Below are 20,791 nucleotides of genomic sequence, written 5' to 3'. Positions count from 1 at the left end.
CGGGATGCTTTATACTTCTAACCAGTGGTACAACTTTTGGAACGATCTCTGTTGTTTTTCTTCATTTTTACTCGGGCAGGGGGGGTAGTTCAAATGAATGAATGCAGATTTTGTTAGAAGTTTTGTAGGGTGCCATCCCCAGAGGTCGCGTTTACACAGAATTCTACGTTATATGCAGGACATTTTAATAAAACGGCCAAAAATAACAGCAGTGTGTTTCTAAAACGCAGATCTGAAAGACCACAGATCCCCTTTGCATCCTTATCCAATAATTTTGATTATATTACGAAGTAGTTTTATGCAATGCAAAGTGTATTTCAGTATCCCATATAGCACTGCCCACATCCCTGGTATTACAGCAACTCAGTAATCATCAGAGCATCTTACCTGTTGACACTGTGAGGCAAGAATTTGGACAAGTAAAACACATGCTAAAAATCATGGTTTTAAGACCATGGATGAGGCCTGCAAGGGTTTTACTGAGAACTATTCCAACATCTTTCCTGCTTTTGCAAAACTTGCAGCAAATGCAGTTACGATACCTGTATCTTGTGTACCAACAGAATGGGGTTAGTTGTCATTTAAAAGTTCAGTTTTACTAGCATTTAGCTGCAAAAAATTAGCAGACATCCAAGATTCAGTGTCTGCAAGACACTTGATAAGCACTAATATAGCAGAAGAAATGTTAGTATCAATTTCAGATATAGCTGTGTGTCGTCTCCGTATGAATGAAACTGAACACTGTCTATGGATGATCTCACTCAGGAGCAACATGTAGATGTTAAAGAGCAGTGTACCCAAAACTGAGACCTGGGGGAACACCACAATTACCATCCAACATCCATGTATTGTGTTTGTCCCAACAGATAAGACACAAACCAATCAAGAACAATGCCATCTATTCCGACAACAGATTTTAGTCTGTACAAGAGTATAGAGTGTTTGACAGTATCGAAGGCAGCTGATAGGTTCAAAGACAGCAACAGAGAGGGTGCACCCAAGTCAGAATTTAACAAGAGGTCATTTAAGACACCATACTAAAGCACACTAAAACAGTGCCCAACTTGCTGGAAATGTTGTGTAGGGATTTTTTTATAGATTCTATATTATATATTGTTTGTTATGACTTTCTGTTATGTGAAATGTAATATAAACGATAACCAAAATGGTGAGTTTTGTCCCTCTTCAATTTACAATGCCATTTCCACGCTTGTTTTATTTGAAGTATTTAAAGTTAAATTTCAGTTTTCGTTTTCTTTGTCAGCTACAATAAGACCCAAGTAAAATGTGTCTATGGCCACTGTTTACTGTGAAGAAACAGCAACGGCAAGGAATGGAAAGTACAAAGTTAATAAAACGCGTGTCAACTTGATATATTATTTATTTTGGGAATAAACAAAACAACGTTCAACTTGAACTGCTATTTGGCATCCTTTGTTTTGTAGTTAATTCACTGGGGTAAAGTAAGTCCTACACAACTTATTCTTTACTCTTGTGATATTTTCTACTTTAACATGTTACATATTGTAATGTCTTGCTGTAAAATAAAGGCACACACACAGGGGTCATGCCCCCTGCCTCTGCTGCTATGCTGTCTTTGCCTGCGTTCTGGCTTTTAATACTTTTTGAAAACAAACAAATATCAGTCGCAGACAAAAAAAAAAAAAAAAAAAAAAGCAATACCACTAAGAAAGTGGTTTCTATCATTTCTAATTGTTCTATTGAAATATATAAATTAAAGTAGAGATTCGGCTTTATAATAAAACAACACATTATTACACACCGTGCATAAAATGAAAAATAACATGCAAAAATGAATTTAATACTTTGACAGAATTATTTGGGCACCCTTATATTGGTCTGAGACGTTGTTGTATTTATTTTTATTTCTCCTGTCTGTTCTGCTCAAACAGTGTGTCTGCACTGTCGGTGGCAGGGAAACAAAATAACTTGTGCTGTCTCAACTCCACCCCCTGGTGCATCTTTTCAATGGCAATATCCACAATATAAAAATGATGTACTTTCTTTTGCATGTTCGAATAAAACTGTTTTCAGTTTTTGCTGACCTATTATATATTTACTAACAGTTAACAGAAAATAAATAATGTACATTAACATGTTTATTAGCTGTTTGTTAACAGTTAATAAACAAAAATAAAGGCCCTTAAAATAAAGCGGGACCAATTAATTTACTCAGCTTAACTTCGTGTGTAGTTCAAAGTTATAAATGGGAGGAGGCTGTGTGTGGTCCAGTGGTTAAAGAAAAGGGCTTGTAACCAGGAGGTCCCCGGTTCAAATCTCACCTCAGCCACTGACTCATTGTGTGACCCTGAGCAAGTCACTTAACCTCCTTGTGCTCTGTCTTTCGGGTGAGACGTAATTGTAAGTGACTCTGCAGCTGATGCATAGTTCACACACCCTAGTCTCTGTAAGTCGCCTTCCCCATCAAATCCACTGTTTGACCTGAATTATAAATGCAATAAGGCCCTTTAGGGTGTCTGTATACGTTGAATATACGGACATCTCAAGGGTTGGAGGTTTATACGGCCGGCCTGTTGGGCCTTATTGCATATATATACACAGTAATCTGTCACGTATCTGCCCGTCACATGTCCGCCCTAACCGTTTGTCCGCCATGATCAACACTGTGTTGTATGTGCTTCGTATGCTGCCATTGCTGGTAGTGTCACGGGAGCTGTTCAGTGTTTTTGACTTGATATGTAAATAAATCCTGTTCGCCTGTGGAACGTATCAACTTCAACCCTTATCTCGATCTCCTGCCTGTCACTCAACAGCCAATGAACGCATCCATACGGCAGACGGCTACTCACACCCTGTATCTTTCTAAACAAGAGATTTAGGGGAGCTAAAAAAAGTGAAGTGCAGCCGTGGCACACTGGAAGGGACTGCTGCTTCCGCTAGCAGAAGCTGGGCCACGTAATTCATAAATTGTAACAGTAAATTTAAAAAATATATACATTTCCATGTGAATAGGCCATAATGTTTAATGTAGTTTTCCAACCTTGTTTTTTTTTTCTTCTTTGGACCGTTTTATTTATTTATTTATGTATGTATGTATGTATGTAAGTATGTATGTATGTAATTTTTTTCTTAATTTACCGTTATGTTTACACTGGAAATTTGTCAGATTCTACACAAAACAAGGCAAAGGTTAGTGACGGCAGGAATATGAAAATTGGAAGGTGCTATATTTAAATGCCACTGTTTTTATCAAACATGTTTATCACTGTTTTTTTGTCTTAAAACATCAGGATTTGTTTGAATGAGTTTTTTTTTATACCATGTGCTATAAAAGAGGACTTATTGTTCCTTTAAACTGTTACTGTGAGGGATTTTTTTTTTTTTTTTTTTTTTTTAAGCATTTTAACTTGATAATGAGCTATGATCTTGGTTAGAATTTGCATGATAATTGATGTCAACGTCGGGTGTAAATTATGCTGTTCAAGCACTGGGCTTTGATTTCTCAACTGCTGTTGTCTACTTTCTCTTACAGGATACTAACTGTTTAGGAAAAGTCCAGGCAAGCCTCTTCATGGCTAGCACCAAACAGTGCTTGTCGCTAACATGCAGGCAACTGAGAGTCAATGCAGCAGAGTCTGTGATCATTTCCAGGGTCTTCAAGCAAATGCACAGCACCGAAATGCTGTGGCTGAAGATGTTTTGGTTTTTTGCACTGGCACCAATGTTTTTAAACTTGACAAAAGAACATGGACCCTATTTATCACAGCCTTTTACACCAGAGTGCAATTTGCACATTTTTGTAAGGGGAAATGAAAGTTGTCAACTTTAAAGGCTTAAGGACCTGGAATATACCTAATGCTGCATTTCCTTGAAACCAGTCTCGTTAACTTGCCAATGTCAAACTAAGACTTCCATTTACGGCCTCTGCAGTATAAGTTGCAATCTAAAATTCAATCTACAACTGGACATTACACAAAAGTCAAATATCGCCTGAATAATATTTTTGTATAATTTCCATTTATACATTTCTTCACGTCTGCAATAGTTACCTGCTAGTGAAATTAGTCACAATTTAGACCGGTTTGCTCTCGCTGCTGATGGAAACTAACAGCCCCAGTGGAAATATGGTATTTGTTGTTTCTTATAAAAAAGGTATTTCTATTGAATAGTTTATTGGTGTACCAGGTTCCTCATGGCTTTGCTAATGAACCTTTTCCAGCAGTAACTGTACTTTGCAGGGGTGAGTGGATAGTTGATCCGTCAGCTGGTATCATTAGATGTCCACAGATCAATAACATGTAATGGTCATCTTTTAATCCTGGTAGTTTACACTACTGCAAATGTAGCAATTCCCAAATGGTATATTATCTAACTATGAATATGTAACCTTTACATATGTTTTTTTTCTTGTTTTGCAGGATCCCAAAATGTATGTACAGACTATTTTGGATGTTCATAAGAAGTACAATGCACTAGTAATGTCGGCATTCAACAATGATGCTGGTTTTGTGGCTGCACTAGACAAGGTAAGTAACCCTAAAAAAAAACCCTGGAGACTGTGTCAAAACCAAATAATGTTATTACAGTGCACAAATATTCTGTATTTTCATTGAAATCCAGCTATGCATTTGTTTTGGAATACCCAGCAGAAAAAAAAATCTGCTCTAGAATGCCTTGCCTTGGCTATCACAGGGCTACTTCTTGTGCACTTGAGTGAAATAATTTGACCCCCTCTCCTACTTTTTGTGCAGGCTTGTGGTAGATTCATTAACAACAATGCAGTGACAAAGATGGCTCAGTCATCAAGCAAATCCCCCGAGCTCTTGGCAAGATACTGTGACTCCCTATTAAAGAAAAGGTAAACCTTGTGCAGGGTGCAGTTTGGCTGCAGAGAAGTTTGATTTAAAGCTTTGTCAGTTTCTATGGTATTAGGAGGCTTGGTGGTCCAGTGGCTAAAGAAAGGGGCTTGTTACCAGGAGGTTCCTATTTCACTCTCAGCTCAGCCACTGACTCACTGTGTGTGACACTGAGCAAGTCACTTAACCTCCTTGTGCTCTGTCCTTCGGATGAGATGTAAAACCGAGGTCCTATTGTAAGTTACTCGGCAGCAGACTAATTCACCCCCTAGTTTCTGTAAGTTGCTTTGGATAAAATCATCTGCTAAATGCTTCTTTTAAGCAATCTAATAGATGCCAGTATGTTTGTTTTAAATTGCCAAAAAAAAAAAAAAAAAAGATTTAAGCACCAGGCTTTTGGAATTCAGTTTTATGCCAACTCTTGATTTAAAAAAAATGCAGTCCACCTAAAGTCACGGTCTAATTTTCAGAAATCTGATTCTAACAAATATGGTCTTAACCACCCAGCTGCCCATTTATTTTGGCAATTTCCATGTTAAAGTTTTTATTTTTTTTTGCATATTTCATTCTTAGCCCTCAAATAAGCAATTTGGACAGTTTTCAAAAAGTTTGCTATATTTTTTTTAATACAACTTAAATAACAATGTGTTTACAATTGTAGCATTATAACATAGATCACAACATAACATATTTTTTTTCCAGTGGCAGCATTATATAAGTATTAGTAACACATTTTTTTACAATGGCAGCATTATAATAACATTATCATACTTGTGCAGGCATATCACTTTTTAGAAATTATTTTTTGTGTGATAGATTTCAAAGCAGATGCACTTCAAACCCTCATCAATGCTAATGTCTTTAGCACATATAGATCAGAAAACTTGTGTCGCAAATTTTCAGTCACGTCATATACAGTATCTTCCCCAGTTTCTGGCCCTGTTACATGAATTATCTGTGAAGTGTAGGTATAATAAATAAATAGGTCATTTTGACCAGTACCAAATCTGACAAGGCTTCTTTACAGCCTGTAAAACCCACAAATAAATAAAGAAATCGCCTAGTTTTATTCTCTGTAGATACGCAGACATCAGTTTTTCACTCTCGGCTGAATATATACCGACGACCCAGTCTTGTCAAGCACATTTCTTAGGGACTGCTGCCATCTGCCAGTAAAAAAATAAAACTGCATACACTTTTACAATTACATTATTTTTACATACAATTAACCATTTATGCAGTAAAGTACCTTGCTCAAGGGTACAGCAGCAGTATCCCCCACGTGGGATTGAACCCATGACCCTCCAGTCAAGAGTCCAGAGCCTTAACCAATACTCCACACTGCTGCCTCATCCAAAACCCTTTTAACTCTCTAAGATTGTTCACCTACAATCCAGCATTTTCTAGACTAAAACTAGATTTTGCATTATCATATTGACATTTCTAGCACCTTGTAGACAATACTATCATAGCATCAAAGGATATGAATACTTTTGAATTAGCATTTTCTGAGTTTTGCAAAAAAATTTGCTGAAGTAAATAATTGTAGACCTATTTCTTGTAACTTTTTTTTTCCCTCCTCCACAAAAGCAAAACTTTTGCTACAAAAGATTTTTCCCAAAATTCTGTTTGAGAAGTCTCTAGAAATTATAAATTTCCATTGGGATATGTAAACTTTTGACTACAACTGCGTGTATCTATCTATCTATCTATCTATCTATCTATCTATCTATCTATCTATCTATACAAGGGCTGTCACTCGATTAAACATTTCTGTGGGCAGTAGCTGATTAATTGGTAGATTAACCCATCCACATTTTTAATAAGTACTTCTAAATCAGTAGAATAAAAAAAAAAGCCCAATGGGAATTTAGTCTTTTTTAAAGCCTTTATTATTATTATTATTATTATTATTATTATTATTATTATTATTATTATTATTATTATTTTTTTATTTTTTTTATTTTATTAAACACATTTTCACAGAACAGCCGTTCATTCACATGCGTTTCCTATTACAGCTATGTACTTGGCTTCCTGTACTCCTTTTTATTGCATCTATCAAAACCTGAGACACCAAAGAGATTAAGTCATTCTGAATCTTGTTAGAGGTATCCAAAATACTGTTGCTATTGACAAGTGATTTGCTTAACATGCTGTTGTAGAAAGTATCAGAGAAAGTAATTCCACATAATTACCTCTATTTGAGGAATTGGTGCCTTCACCTTGCCCTCTGAAAGCCAGTTCTTGCTTGCTCATTGTGATGTGTTGTATCCCTATACTTCTGCTCATCCATTTGAACATAAATCCGGGCTTGTCCAAAGGTTTTGAGTGTAACAGTGGCTCACAAGTGACTTTGGGATCGCTCATATTTTTGCGCTGACTTTGTTAGATATCCTTAGGTTGCAGTAGCCAGTGGATAATGTTTGTTGGGTTGGTTTTTTCATGTGTACAGTTTCCTAGTAACTGAAGACCTTGTATTCTGGGAGATGTAGATGTTAGTGGAAGTTGTAGGGAAGGTGGGAGGGGAGGCAGACAAGCTGTGCAGCAAAATTGCTATGCATATTTTTACACATTACATTTTTATTAAGTGCGTGTTTCTGATTTTTTTTTTTTAATGTGTAAAAATGGCAGGTATGCAGCTTATCTGTTCAAATCTGTTGTTCTTTGATCATAATTGTATGGGGCATTATCACTGAAATATAATCCCTCCAGGTATGTAACTCAAAAATTAAAACATCTGGTGCTCTCCAGATTTTTCCTTTTCACCTTGACTGATATAACCTATGCTGCTATTTCTGGGGAAATTGGCACATATGCCAAATGCTTTCAAGTAGTACTGTTTTTTGATGGTGGCATATAAATGCAACAATGATTGTTGTGTTTTTTTATAGCTCCAAGAACCCAGAAGAAGCCGAGCTGGAAGATACCCTGAATCAAGTGGTACGTTTTATGTCAACCATCCTTTGTTTGTTTTTTATTTTAGAAATTGTAGAAAATAAAGTGGAAACAATGTTTTGAAATGAGTTCCAAGAAGATATGTTTCCTTTTATTAAGGGGAGCTTACTATATGCAATTGTCAGTCTACTTGTTTACTGTGAATATTTCTGAAGTCTGATTTTGTAACTTTTATATGCTTAGTTGTGATAGTCCTATCAGGTTTTAAACCATCTTGCACCCACAGTGTACAGTTTGCAGTGCTCTTGTGATGACACTAAAACTCATGGCATCTGTACCAGACCTGGGATAAATATAGTTATAAATATGGCTTGTGAAAAGTAACTTATTTGAAAATAATTAAATACAGATTGTGAAAGTAACTATTATTTGAAAATATTTAAATATGAGTAAAGTAGTTGAAATACATTGAAACACTTTAACTCTTCATAAATATGTAACTGTAACAGCAGCCTAATTATTGTCCTGAGTTCTAAGCAGGTTAAGCCTTGTCCTTGTTAACCACTCAGTTATCTTTTGGAAATGGCTCAATTTCAATTAGATTTAATTTGATCAATTAATTGAAATATTTGAAAATTTTATTTCAGTGGGTAAGTATTTGAAAACAATGAAATATCTTTAACCACTGGTTTAATGGACTTTTGAAGTTATTGAACATGTTTAGCATTTTCCTTTTTAGAAATCCTACTCAACCACTATGTGGTAATTGCAAGACTTGGTACATAATTATACATTTAGGGTAATAATTAGGTTTTTGATTTATTCATTAACTATTTGGGAATAGTTGAAGAGATTTTATATATATATATATATATATATATATATATATATATATATATATATATATATATATATATATATATATAAAATATATATATATATATATATATATATATATATATATATATATATATATATATATATATATATATAAAATATATATATATATATATATATATATATATATTTTATTATTATTTATTTATTTTTTTCAAATAACTTACATATATTTAAATATTTTCAAATAATATTTGACATTGTGCAATTAATATTTGAATATTTAAAAACAAAATAGATTTATTCAAGCATATATATTTAAATATTTCAACTATTTGAAATAGTTGGTGTTTACAAATAAAATATGAAATACCCAAAGTCTTGTTTCTGCCTTGTTCTGGTCCAGCCATCGTGAGACCCTGCCTAACCTGCCAGCTATAAGGAAATTATTTTTGTACACTGTTTGCAGAGCTATATGTTTGCAATTCCTTAGAACTGAGAGGAGGTTTTGTATTTCCTTTCCAGATGGTTGTCTTTAAGTACATTGAGGACAAAGATGTGTTTCAGAAGTTTTATGCCAAGATGCTGGCGAAGAGACTGGTGCATCAGAACAGTGCAAGTGACGATGCAGAGGCCAGCATGATCTCCAAACTTAAGGTGTGTGAGTCCCTACATGTTACAGAGGAACCATATTCACACTACAACAAAAACAAATACATAGCAGTGGAGTAGTTTTATATGTGTGCAGAAGATATAGATAATACATAAGTACAGTAAATATAATGTGTACACTTCTTGTTCCCAGATATGCTAAATATGATGTTCCTAAAAAAAAGGCATCAAATATAACCTGGCATTCATTTGAAGTAAATATTCCACCTAGTAAATGGCTGCTTGACAGTCACCCATGGTAGAGGATATTTGTTACCTAGCATGCCTGTTTCTGTCGTATTTGGGTCTGAAAGTAAGGGTTTGATAAGTCACCCCTTTAAACCACTACTGTTTAAATCAATGAAATTGAACCCTACATGTAGAAAACATCAGAATTGCATAATCCTGAATCCTTTAACCAATACTGTATATACCACTGCTGATATTCAGGGTGTAGCCTCCATCTCTTTTTGAAATTGGAAGTGCTCTTCTCTTTTATTTTACAGCAAGCCTGTGGCTTTGAATACACTTCCAAACTGCAGCGAATGTTCCAGGACATTGGAGTCAGCAAAGACTTAAATGAACAGTTTAAAAAACATCTGTCCAACTCTGAGCCATTAGACTGTAAGTTAATATGGTCTCAAAAGGATCAATGTATATGCTTTGTTGTTTTTCCATAAAGATAAGTACTGTATGCACATTCCTTCTGAAACCTGACCAAATTGATAACATACTAGCACATATTAAGCAACATTCTTGCAGATATATATATATATATAGGAAACACTCCCATTACATCTGAGCAACAGTTGCACACATTTCAAATTTAATTCCAACTTTAAAACAGTTTGTAATATTTTAATATCACCTCTTTTGACAATTATACAGATGTAAATCAAAATTAATTGAAAAACTAAATACTAATTGGAAAAAATATCTTCTTGAAAGCATTATCAACATTGAGTGCCAGATGTCATTTACCTCTTTTTATGTCTTTCTCTTCCAGTGGATTTCAGTATTCAGGTTCTAAGCTCAGGCTCTTGGCCCTTCCAGCAGTCCTGCACATTTGCTTTACCATCTGAGGTAGGAAGTACTGGCTTCTTAAAAACATGCCTGTGTACTTAGGAACAACTTCTAAACATGTTTAGAGTTTAGTACATTTTTAGTGTGACCTTTCCTATGAGCCATACAAGCACATGTAATGGGCACGTTAAGTAAGTGAGCGGCTAAGAGCAGCTCAGTGAAAGAACCCACTAACGGCATGCTCAGTTCAACTCCCTCTGAGCTGCAGAGCAGATTTCATCAGTGATCTGAGTGAGCGGAAAAACTTAATGCACCTAGTGTATAATCAGTTGGTGAAAAGAAACCAAAGAAAGGATGGTGAAGTTAAACAATCCGTTGCTGATGTTTAAGAACTCTTTATTGTAATGAATATTTAATGATGCAAGACTAACCTGTCCGCATAATTACAATGTAGTTGCCACTCCTAAGTTATAAAGAGGGGGTGACTTTTGTTGAGTCTTAATATGTTCCAATAATATCTGTCCTCATAATGCAAAGCAGTGTTGAGGTTCATGCCAATTTACATGATGTTATTTTCCATGAACATGCTGCTCCTGAGCAGGCGCTTTGGGACGAATACTGTGTCTAACACTGGTCCCCATGCCATTTCTGTTTTCTTTACATAAATATAATAAACATAGTTCTCAAGTAAAGTTTGTATTTTTAGCTGGTGTTAATCTGGAGTGCATATATTTCACCAGTTTTTATTCCCTAAAGGGTAATTTTATTGGGATCATTAACGACAATAAAAGTTCAGCGGAAAGCAGTCCCCTGTTAAGCAGACTTTGAATTTTAAGCCAGCAGTGAGATCATTAAAATAAACCTTGGTCATTGGTTAAATGAATACAGATATAAAATACTGAGCTTTGTTTGTTTTTTTATAATAACTATGCTGTTAACACGACATCCCTTTAAATCATACTTGGTGTATTTTAAAGGGCAAACCAGTACACAGCTAAAATAAATACAAATGTATTTTAATTGAATCATGTGTTAAAGACCTCCATGCAATAAAATGTGATGTGAATTGATGGTATTAATAATACTAATGTCTGTGATTGCAGTTGGAGAGGAGTTACCAAAGATTCACAGCCTTTTACGCCAGCAGACATAGTGGACGCAAGCTAACCTGGCTCTATCATCTGTCCAAAGGGGAGCTGGTCACAAACTGTTTTAAGAATCGGTACACTTTGCAGGTGAGTGTCGGGTGCATGCTGATAAACTTACACTACTGCCTTTCTCCACTACATCTCTCGCTGTGAAATGGGACGTCTCGCTCAACTTGAGGAACATGGATTCCTTGAAGTAGTTACTATTGTAACTTAAAGAAGTAAAGAGTGAATATGGAGCATTTTTATTCGGCTAAAACTTTCAAGAAGAGTCTATTAGAATGTTTAAGCTATTGCCTCCTTCAGTGTACATAAGTTATATTAGAATAATTCCTAAGCAACTGGATGAAATGTATTGTGAATATGTAAAATGTAACTACGAAAAGGTGTTTTTAAAAAAAGAAAAATAAAATAACTGGGTATAAACTACGTATGATAGTATTATCACAGAGGGGACAATCTTCGTAGAAAAATACATGACAATATAATCAAATACATTTCATCCTAATACAAAATGTATTTGTTTATGTCTTTGCGTTGCTATTTGGTGGAGTTTATGTAAATGAGTCTTAACTGAATAACATTTCCTCCTTGTTTCTAAAGGCATCCACGTTCCAGATGGCAATCCTCCTGCAGTACAACACAGAAGACATATACACTGTACAGCAACTGACAGACAGCACGCAGATTAAAATAGTAGGTTTCTAGAGACACAGCAGAGTTATGAGACAACTTTGCCGCTCTGCAGTGGGCAAGCAATTAAAACAATAACACTGCATTAGCTATATTTCCTGCCATTTCTGATGGTGGTTTATTATGTTTGTTTGTTTGTTTGTTGGTTTTTTAATTGGTAAACACAAAGTTGTTATTTTTTTTTGCTCTTACATTAACTTTCTTTTTCAGGACATTCTGGTTCAAGTTTTACAAATCTTGTTAAAGTCCAAATTGCTGGTAAGTAGCAGTTTTTTTTGTTCTCTTTTGTATTTTGTAATCACAGTAGGGAACGATTGAGGCAAGGAACTGTAATAACTTTTTCATTTAAACACAACAGCCGGAATAAGCCCAAAATGAACACTAACACACACATTGAATAGTAGACTAAGGAAACAAAAGTTAGCCAACTCGTCAAGATTACATTTGCCGGAATATTTTTAGAACCAAAAAATGTCAGCTTTGATAGTGTGTGTCCTGACTTCAGTTTACTTGTTTGTAGAATCATCTTTTTTTTTCTTACTGCACAAAGTTTTGGATCTTACCACATGTTTAACTTGTAGGTATTGGAAGATGAAAATGCAAATGTTGATGAGGTGGAGTTTAAGCCTGACACTTTAATAAAACTTTTCCTTGGATACAAAAAGTAAGTTACTGGAACAGTTTGTTTTTCTTTCTCTCAAAAACACAAGCTTGCATGTTGGCAGAATTGATTAATAAAATATATATCTGATATAATTGCAACTAGGGGCTTATAGTTAGTGTTGTTTTCTGAGAAAGTTTACAAAATTGATACGCATGAAATCACTCCCATAGCTAAGGATCAGTACAAATACAAGACTTGGGTAATATATTTACACATTTGACTTGCTATTCATCAGCTTGTGGAAGTAAAACTGAAAATTATCATATCGAAGCATTGTTGGTCGATTTTATAAAATTGACATTTTCTTCTATTACAGTACTCTGGATTATAAACAAGCGTATTTCTTGTTCTAGTTAGAGTAACTTGTTTTGTTTTATTGCTGTATTAATTTAGTGTCTGAATGAATAACCAACGACCCCCTTTTGAAATCTCTTTTGAATGGGCATTGAAATATGCATGTTTTAATGCCATTGAACACTTGCTGTCCTGTAAAGACTGTGTAAGCTCACATTACATAGTATGTGAATTATAGTAGAGATTATGTGCTAAGTGAAAATTCATGTCTGTTGCAGTAAAAAACTGCGAGTCAACATCAACGTGCCAATGAAAACTGAACAGAAACAGGAGCAGGAAACAACTCACAAGAATATCGAGGAGGACAGGAAACTCCTGATACAGGTGAGCAAAGCAGATGGCCAATCAGAAGCTGTGCAATGTGTTAGATCCAATATCTGTGTGTGGTACAAGGTAGAGACTGGTCCTCATATCATTAGAGAACAAAAATCCTGAACAAGACTAAATCAAGACTTCTCAACATGAGTTTGTCTTGTTTATAAACTATTATACATTACGGGCACAGAATTAAAGTTATAAAGTGCAGTTAAGGCTTTGTAAAACTTCACATCTTATTGCTATACTGACAACCCGACGCACATATTAACTTGTAACAAAACTGAAGTTGAATGGGTGACGAGATTTGTTTAGAGTAGCTAAGCTAAATCAGTTCTGAGTTAAATATACACATTCAGTAGGGCAGTGAAATTGCATTAATAGAGCAGCTGTTGGAAACTTGTGTTTGCCACAGCTTTCAGAAAAGAGTGAAATAAAGTTCACTTGAAGAATGCATTCAGATTAAAGAAATGAAAGCCTTCGGTTATCCTCATATAATACATGTTGCATCTGTTTTAATTATACGTTCTTTTCAGTCACATATGCATATTGTCTAATTCTCAGGTCTATACATTAATTTGAACAAAAAAAATCAGATGCTGGTTTACCTTTTAATTGCCACAAAGAAAGACAGCCGGTTTATATGGAACAGTGACCAACAGAATAGACAGGTTCAATTCTGTAATACAACTTTGTCGGACTGTGGTGGAGATGTAACTGTATTGCATCTTATTTCAATACCAAGAACAGTCGGGTGTTAAAGGTGGGTGCTTTTAATCTGCAGGCTGCCATTGTGAGAATCATGAAGATGAGGAAAGTTTTAAAACACCAGCAACTTCTTGCAGAGGTACTAAACCAGCTGTCCTCCAGATTTAAACCCAGGGTTCCTGTGATAAAGGTGAGTCAAACTGAAAGGCTTATAAGCTATAAAGACAGAACAGATTTAGAGTGTAACAATTGAAGACTGGCTGTGCCAGGTGACCACATGAGAATGTACGTAAGAATTATCATCTTTTAAAACATTCATATACACAATCTTCTAGTTTATACATGTGTATGTCTGTATATATACATATACACACATACACATTAGAGAGTGACATGAAGACGGGACTCCCGCAGGACCCACGTAATTCCCGCGGTACAGGAAATAAATTGTGTTAAATTTTGCGGGATGGGATGGTACAGGAGTGAAGCTCATGGGAACAGGCGGGAACGGGAAATAAAATAAAAATAAACCCCTCAGGACGGGCAAGAACGGGATTTAAGCTTCCTGGAATGGGAAGGAACGGGACTACTCTGCCACCAGCAGACAGGAAGAAGTCGTAAAAGAGCCTATGACATGGAACTTCACTGTTGCCATAAACCAGGGGTCTGGAACCTTTTTACCTAGAAGAGCCACAGCAAAGTTTACACTCGTGTATTAAGAATATTTGCACATTTTTATGTAATAACAACAGCAGTATTGTAAGACTTGCACTGGTAGTAGTTCTGGTAGTTATATACAACACCAGTAGGTGGCAATAATGCTGCATTTTTCACTCTGTGACACCCAAGCTAACTTAGGCTACTACACACAATAAAACATAAAAAGCACTATATTTTGTTCACTGACATAGTGCTGGTTTCTAGCACTCCTAAGACACCACAAAAGTTGAGAAAAGGGCGTCATAAACAAGTGATTAACAATAAGTGCAATGTACCCTACTTACATTAATGAGATTTATGTTGCTGCATCATTTTGCTGAGTGCTTTGTAGTTGGGGTCGTAACTGGTAAGATTCAGCTTCATGCAGGCATTCAGGCTTTCATCCGTTAACCTTGAGCGCAGGTTGGTTTTGATGTTGTTCAGATGTGAGAAGGACTGCTCACATGTGTATGTTGAGCTAAACATTGTCAGCACAGCAACACTGACACGATGCATTGTGCTGAAAGTGGCTGGAAGCTCATTCCAGGTTTTCAGGATGAGATTGTCTTCACGTTGGAGTTTTCTCATATCTGCCCACTTGTGTTGCTTTGCCAGTTCTGCCCGCTGACGAGCGAGGCTTTCCAGTTCGGAATTCAAAGTGAAAGATTTTGACACCCACATATCCGACACCTTCATTTCAGCAGCTTCCAGCTCAAAATCTCCAATGGAGATGCCAGGGATTGTGCGTCCACTGTGCACACATGTGGATGAGTTATGACTTTGAACAAGTCAGCATGTGTGCGGAAGTCCACAAAACGTGATTTGAATGACATCAGTAAATCAGACGTGAAGGCTGCGAGCTGCCTGAGGTCGAAATGATGAGCGGGGTCCCTCGCTAAGCAATCCTCTCTGTATGCTCGCAATGTTTCGAAGTGCAGGAGACGGCCACTTTCAATGTCCCTGATAAACAGCTCCAGCTTTGTTTCAAATGCAAACGCTGCCTGTTGCAGGGACAAGATTGTGTTTCCAATGCCTTATGTTTTCACATTGAGGTGGTTCAAATGACTTGTAATGTCCACCAGGTAGTGAAACTTCAGGAGCCACTCAATGTCAGTGATCTCGGGATGAACATTTCCTTTCATTTCCAGAAATGCCCTCACTTCGTTTAAACAGGCAGCAAAGCAAGCACTTTTTCCCTGGATAACCAACGCACATTGCTGTGCAGTAGCAGCCCTGGATAATTACTCCCCACTTCATCCAACAGGGCCTTAAACTGGCGATCATTCAAAGCTTGGGCCACAATGAAGTTCACAATGTGAACGACCAATAACATCACTTCACGAAGTTCCTCTCCACACGACTGAGCACACAGTGCCTCTTGATGCACAATGGAAAGAAAGTTTATGATGATTTTTAATTTAGCTAGCTAGCTAGTTGTTTAACTTGACCTGGACATGACGCAGACCTAGCTACGTCGTCCAATTAAAATTCAGCTCTCTGAAAGGTAGGCTAGCTACAGGCCAAACAAGCTGTCAATCATATTAAGCTGCGAGTCTCTTAACTAAATATTTTGAACATATTTTATTTAATTTTACACATTCATAATTATACATTAACCAAGTATGCTAATAGTTTAAAAATAATTTTATCATGTTCAAGGGTGTATTTTCAGTCAACATTTGAAAATTGGAGAGCCATATAAAATCCTGAAAAGAGCCATCGGTTCACGACCCCTGCCATAAACATACAAAATAATATTAACAGGTCTCACGTGAACATATAATCACATATTACCAAATTACCAAATTATGTTTAATCTCTCTACAATGAACCAAATAATACCTGGAAATACACAGAGGGCGATTTCCATTTCTGGGTGTAGTGCCAGGAGACTGAGCTCCTTGCATCTGCCAGTATGGATGACAGCGACAGTGAAAGTGAGAGTAGCCTAATTTTATCAGTTTCAGACACCTCTTATGAATGTGAATTATGTAGTGGTGGATCTGACGTAGACAGAGAAAACAAGGATTGTCTCCGGTATCAATTCGAGCCGTATGCCTCCGAATCAGAAGTTTCAAACTCGGAGAGAGACCAACACGTCCAGACCAGTGGGACAGCAGATGTCCGGAGAATCCGCGTCTTGGCAACACGGAACGGTTAATAAAAACCCTTACGTTTAACATAGATTGATGCTTAAAATATTTCATGTTACCCATAATTGTATAGTTATGTCAGTCCTTTAGTTAATAATATTGATACATGAATTATTGACACGAGCAGACTAACCTAACGCTGTGGATTGCTACTGGCATGTATTTAAAATATCTCTCTCTATATACATGTGTACAGTATATTAAGGATTTGCAAATCTTAATGCAGAGATGTCAAAGGCTATGATTTGGCCGTAGCAGCTACTATTTTTTGGAGGTACTGCTTTGGCGCTACGTTGAAGGGGTATGTGTAATACTACGATTTTTAATAAATAAATACATGATGGATACTCCCTGAACGTTTATGAAATATTACTTCAATACCATGTTTTTTTGTTTATTTTTTTAATGAATTAATGGTTCGTAATACTGTATTTCACTGACAGTTTATTGTGGCATTGATATACTAAAATCTATGAGCCAGGTTGCTTAGTAACCGATTTAGAAACTGAAACTGCCACACAGAACTCTAAACAGTTGTTTTTATATTACCGAATTTATATATCACATCATTATATTGCACATTGTGCTTATAAAGACTCTGTGCTTTCACTGTATTTTTTTCTGAAAAAACTAAAACTAAAAACAAATTACTAGTAGTATACCGGTAGTGTTTAATTCTAAACCCTATAAACCCTAATTTTATACATGAATACGAAAATATCTGTACCGCCAAATAATAGGTGATCTCTGTTTATCACGGGATGGGATGGGGTGGGATTTCTTTGGACAGGATGGGACAGGAATAAAAAAAAGTTACAGAACGGGAAAAATTTGGACAGGACAGGATAGGACAGGATGGGACAGGATTGGAAATGATGACTCTTTCATGGGATGGGATGGGACAGGAACTGAAGTTTCATTCCCGTGTCACTCTCTAATACATCAATCTATCAATTTATTTTTTTTTGTTTCAGATTCAACACTTTTTGTATTGCTTGTTCCATAATAAACCTCACACAAGGGACTTGATTTGAACCTATAATTTAGAGGCTGGTATGATAGGAATACAGGTGCAGATATTGTTATTTTGGGGAAAATGGGAGCCATAGCCATAACATTGTCTGTGTCACTGATGTGTACATGTGTAAATGCAGCATCAGTGCCATTGTTAGTATTATATGTTGTTCATTACTACCTTCTTTCTTTCAGAAATGCATCGACATACTGATAGAGAAGGAATACTTGGAACGTGTCGATGGGGAAAAGGATACTTACAGCTACTTGGCTTAAATGTTGTTTTTTTTTTTTTTTGTCCCCCCCCCCCCCCCAAATGTCTGAGTAATAAACCTTTTGACACTCAGCCAATGTTGTTAGGAACGTGAGCACAGAACCGGAATGAATGGGATGAAATGCATTCTGAATCTCCACTGCAGCTATCCTGCTGCTGCTAAGCTGGACCTCTCTTTAATCTCTGAGACTGGGAAAGCCTCCAACCAGTGTCCTCAAATTCACATCTGAACTGCTCAGGATCAGTATATACATTTTAATATGTAAATATGGACACAGACCTCTACACTTACCTGGCAAACAGAATCAAGACCTTCTGCATTGGAGGTTGCATGCTACTGCCTATCTGCATATAAGAAAAACGCTATTAAAAAATTATAAAATATGAAACCGTTGCTTTTAGTGGCGGTTGCATTTAAAAAAATAAATACATAAAAACAAACACATTAATTTATGAATGAAATGTTGGCAACACTTTCAAAGAGCATAATAGAGAGTCTGAATGGGTCCTTAGAAATGTGTAATCTGCATTGTTACCTGCTATAAGAAAACCATGTGTATAGTGTGGTTCATTTTTTAAATGTGTGATTAAATAAAAATTCAAGGTTTCTGTATGCGTTGCATCTGACTTTCTTATGTCGCATATAGGAGATTTTTGCTGATCCCACAAAAAAAAAGTTATTTTTGGATAAGCACTTTAGTGCATCTATTTGTTTATCACAGGTCTGATTAAAAGAAGTTACTTTACAGTAAAAAGGGAATTTAGGCAAGATTAGGCTGTTTCCTTTCATCTTTTCACCTCTTGTTGTGACCAAAATGTTCTTTGGTTCTAAAAAATATTCAAATCTAAATTGAAAGGACTTGCGAATTAATGTATTATATACTGTATGGAACTGTTCACATGGAGATGTACAGAGAATAACATAAATTGTATTTCCTGGTTAAGCCATTTGAAGTATAAAAAATGACATCTGTATGATATATCGTATATTAAAGAACATGGTTTGAAATCCTAAAACATTTGCATATAGACTTATTTCATATTATAAAAATATAAATAATAAATACATGTAAAAGCAAGCATCTAGCCAACTTATTTAGATTCATGGCTAGATTCCCAAAGCTCTTTACTCGAAATTGTTAATATGTTTTTTTGGAAAGTAAAAAAATGTGCTAATGACAAGTAAAAAGCTTTGAGGATCTGGCCCTCGTGGTTTAATAGGTGAACTTGTGAGTCTTTTCTTGCCCTTGGAATATTTCACCAGGGTTTTCCTTTAGAATAAGTCATCCATGTCCTTTGAAGCAGAAGAAGAAAAAAAATCCCTGTTTTGAAAGCTATCTAACTGAATCACTTAACTCTTAACAAAATGTTCTTGGCACCTACCATTTTTATAAACTGCAACTTTTTTTATTTTTAGCGATTTACTGTAGTCTCTCTTTGGCACAAGGGGGTGACACAGTGACATGGTAAAGTTGGGTCCTAAAAAGATAAGGAGTCATCCCAAGTCACATTTGTTCTATTTTGCTTGTGAGGTTGGAGTAATAAAGAAGTATTACATGACCGTTGCTAGGATCTATGGGAATTACTTAAATGTCATATGATTACAAAGTATTATTGATTAAGAAGTGTAGATAAGTTTGGTGCTGGCAAATAAGGTTTTGGATCATAGAGTAATTTACTCTCCAATTTAGAGAAAAATGCAATTGAAGCCATGAGTACTTCCAATAATTACTGTACATATGTTAATGCTAACTAATGGGGTATGCAGTAATGCAGCCTTAAAATGTAACTAATGTTACTTTGAAATACTGTGCAAAAACCTGGTCTTACAAAAACAACAGAACATTATTTTACAGTACAACGTCGCATATCTGACCCCCTGTGGACTGGGGTATAGGCGGATATGCGAGCATCTATAGGAAATGACATTTACAAATCCATAAATAGATTTGTGAACAAAAACAACACTCAAACTGCTTTAAACACAGGGAAATTATTTGCTTTAAAAGTAAGTGTAAACGAGATTAATTATGCTACAATACACAGTGTTGCTATGATATTGCCAACAGCCAATAAGAAGCTCATTTTTAAATAAATGGCCGGTAAGCATTGAGTTTATGAAGCTTGCTTTGTTTAATTCAAATGCAGCTAAAAGCTACAACACACTGCCAATATTTACAACCGTGCGCTCCATCATATAAACACATTTCACAAAAAGACAACAATTCAAAGCTTTCTCACCTGTTGTATTGAAACGTCACTGCTACACACAGCTGACTGACACACAAAGGCTGATTGCTATAACGTTTTCTTTCTGTTTCCATCGCGGACGCTGCACTTGCTGCCAATACCATTAATCTTGTGGCCTAATTTGAATATTTCTTTCTTTCTTTCTTTTTTTAGCGAGGTGGTTAATTGATCAGGACGGTTATGTGACAGTCAGATGTGCGACTGTTCCACTGTATTTCCAACTCTGCAGATGGAGTATACCAAAAGGCCGGCATGCACATACTATATATTTA

The 20,791-nt window shown here is 35.9% G+C and overlaps 1 protein-coding gene across 2 annotated transcripts in view; it reads left to right on the top strand.

The window, feature by feature from the left end:
- The window catches only part of LOC117394620 (cullin-1), a 48,364-nt gene extending 29,482 nt beyond the window's left edge, over window positions 1-18,882 (top strand). For both annotated transcript variants that reach the window (XM_033992972.3, XM_033992971.3), the window contains exons 10-22: window positions 4,401-4,508; window positions 4,734-4,840; window positions 7,733-7,781; window positions 9,099-9,230; window positions 9,731-9,848; window positions 10,231-10,307; window positions 11,351-11,482; window positions 11,999-12,091; window positions 12,299-12,346; window positions 12,670-12,752; window positions 13,325-13,430; window positions 14,206-14,319; window positions 18,191-18,882. In XM_033992972.3, coding sequence (XP_033848863.1) covers window positions 4,401-4,508; window positions 4,734-4,840; window positions 7,733-7,781; window positions 9,099-9,230; window positions 9,731-9,848; window positions 10,231-10,307; window positions 11,351-11,482; window positions 11,999-12,091; window positions 12,299-12,346; window positions 12,670-12,752; window positions 13,325-13,430; window positions 14,206-14,319; window positions 18,191-18,271 — 1,248 coding nt within the window. In that variant the 3' untranslated portion in view covers window positions 18,272-18,882. The remainder of the gene's footprint in view (window positions 1-4,400; window positions 4,509-4,733; window positions 4,841-7,732; window positions 7,782-9,098; window positions 9,231-9,730; window positions 9,849-10,230; window positions 10,308-11,350; window positions 11,483-11,998; window positions 12,092-12,298; window positions 12,347-12,669; window positions 12,753-13,324; window positions 13,431-14,205; window positions 14,320-18,190) is intronic.
- The last annotated feature ends 1,909 nt before the right edge of the window (window positions 18,883-20,791 follow it).

The sequence above is a fragment of the Acipenser ruthenus genome, chromosome 3, assembly GCF_902713425.1.
Source record: "Acipenser ruthenus chromosome 3, fAciRut3.2 maternal haplotype, whole genome shotgun sequence".
NCBI classification, from domain to species: Eukaryota; Metazoa; Chordata; class Actinopteri; order Acipenseriformes; family Acipenseridae; genus Acipenser; species Acipenser ruthenus.
The sequence above is the reverse complement of the archived record's forward strand: the minus strand, read 5'-3'. Positions and strand labels throughout refer to the sequence as shown.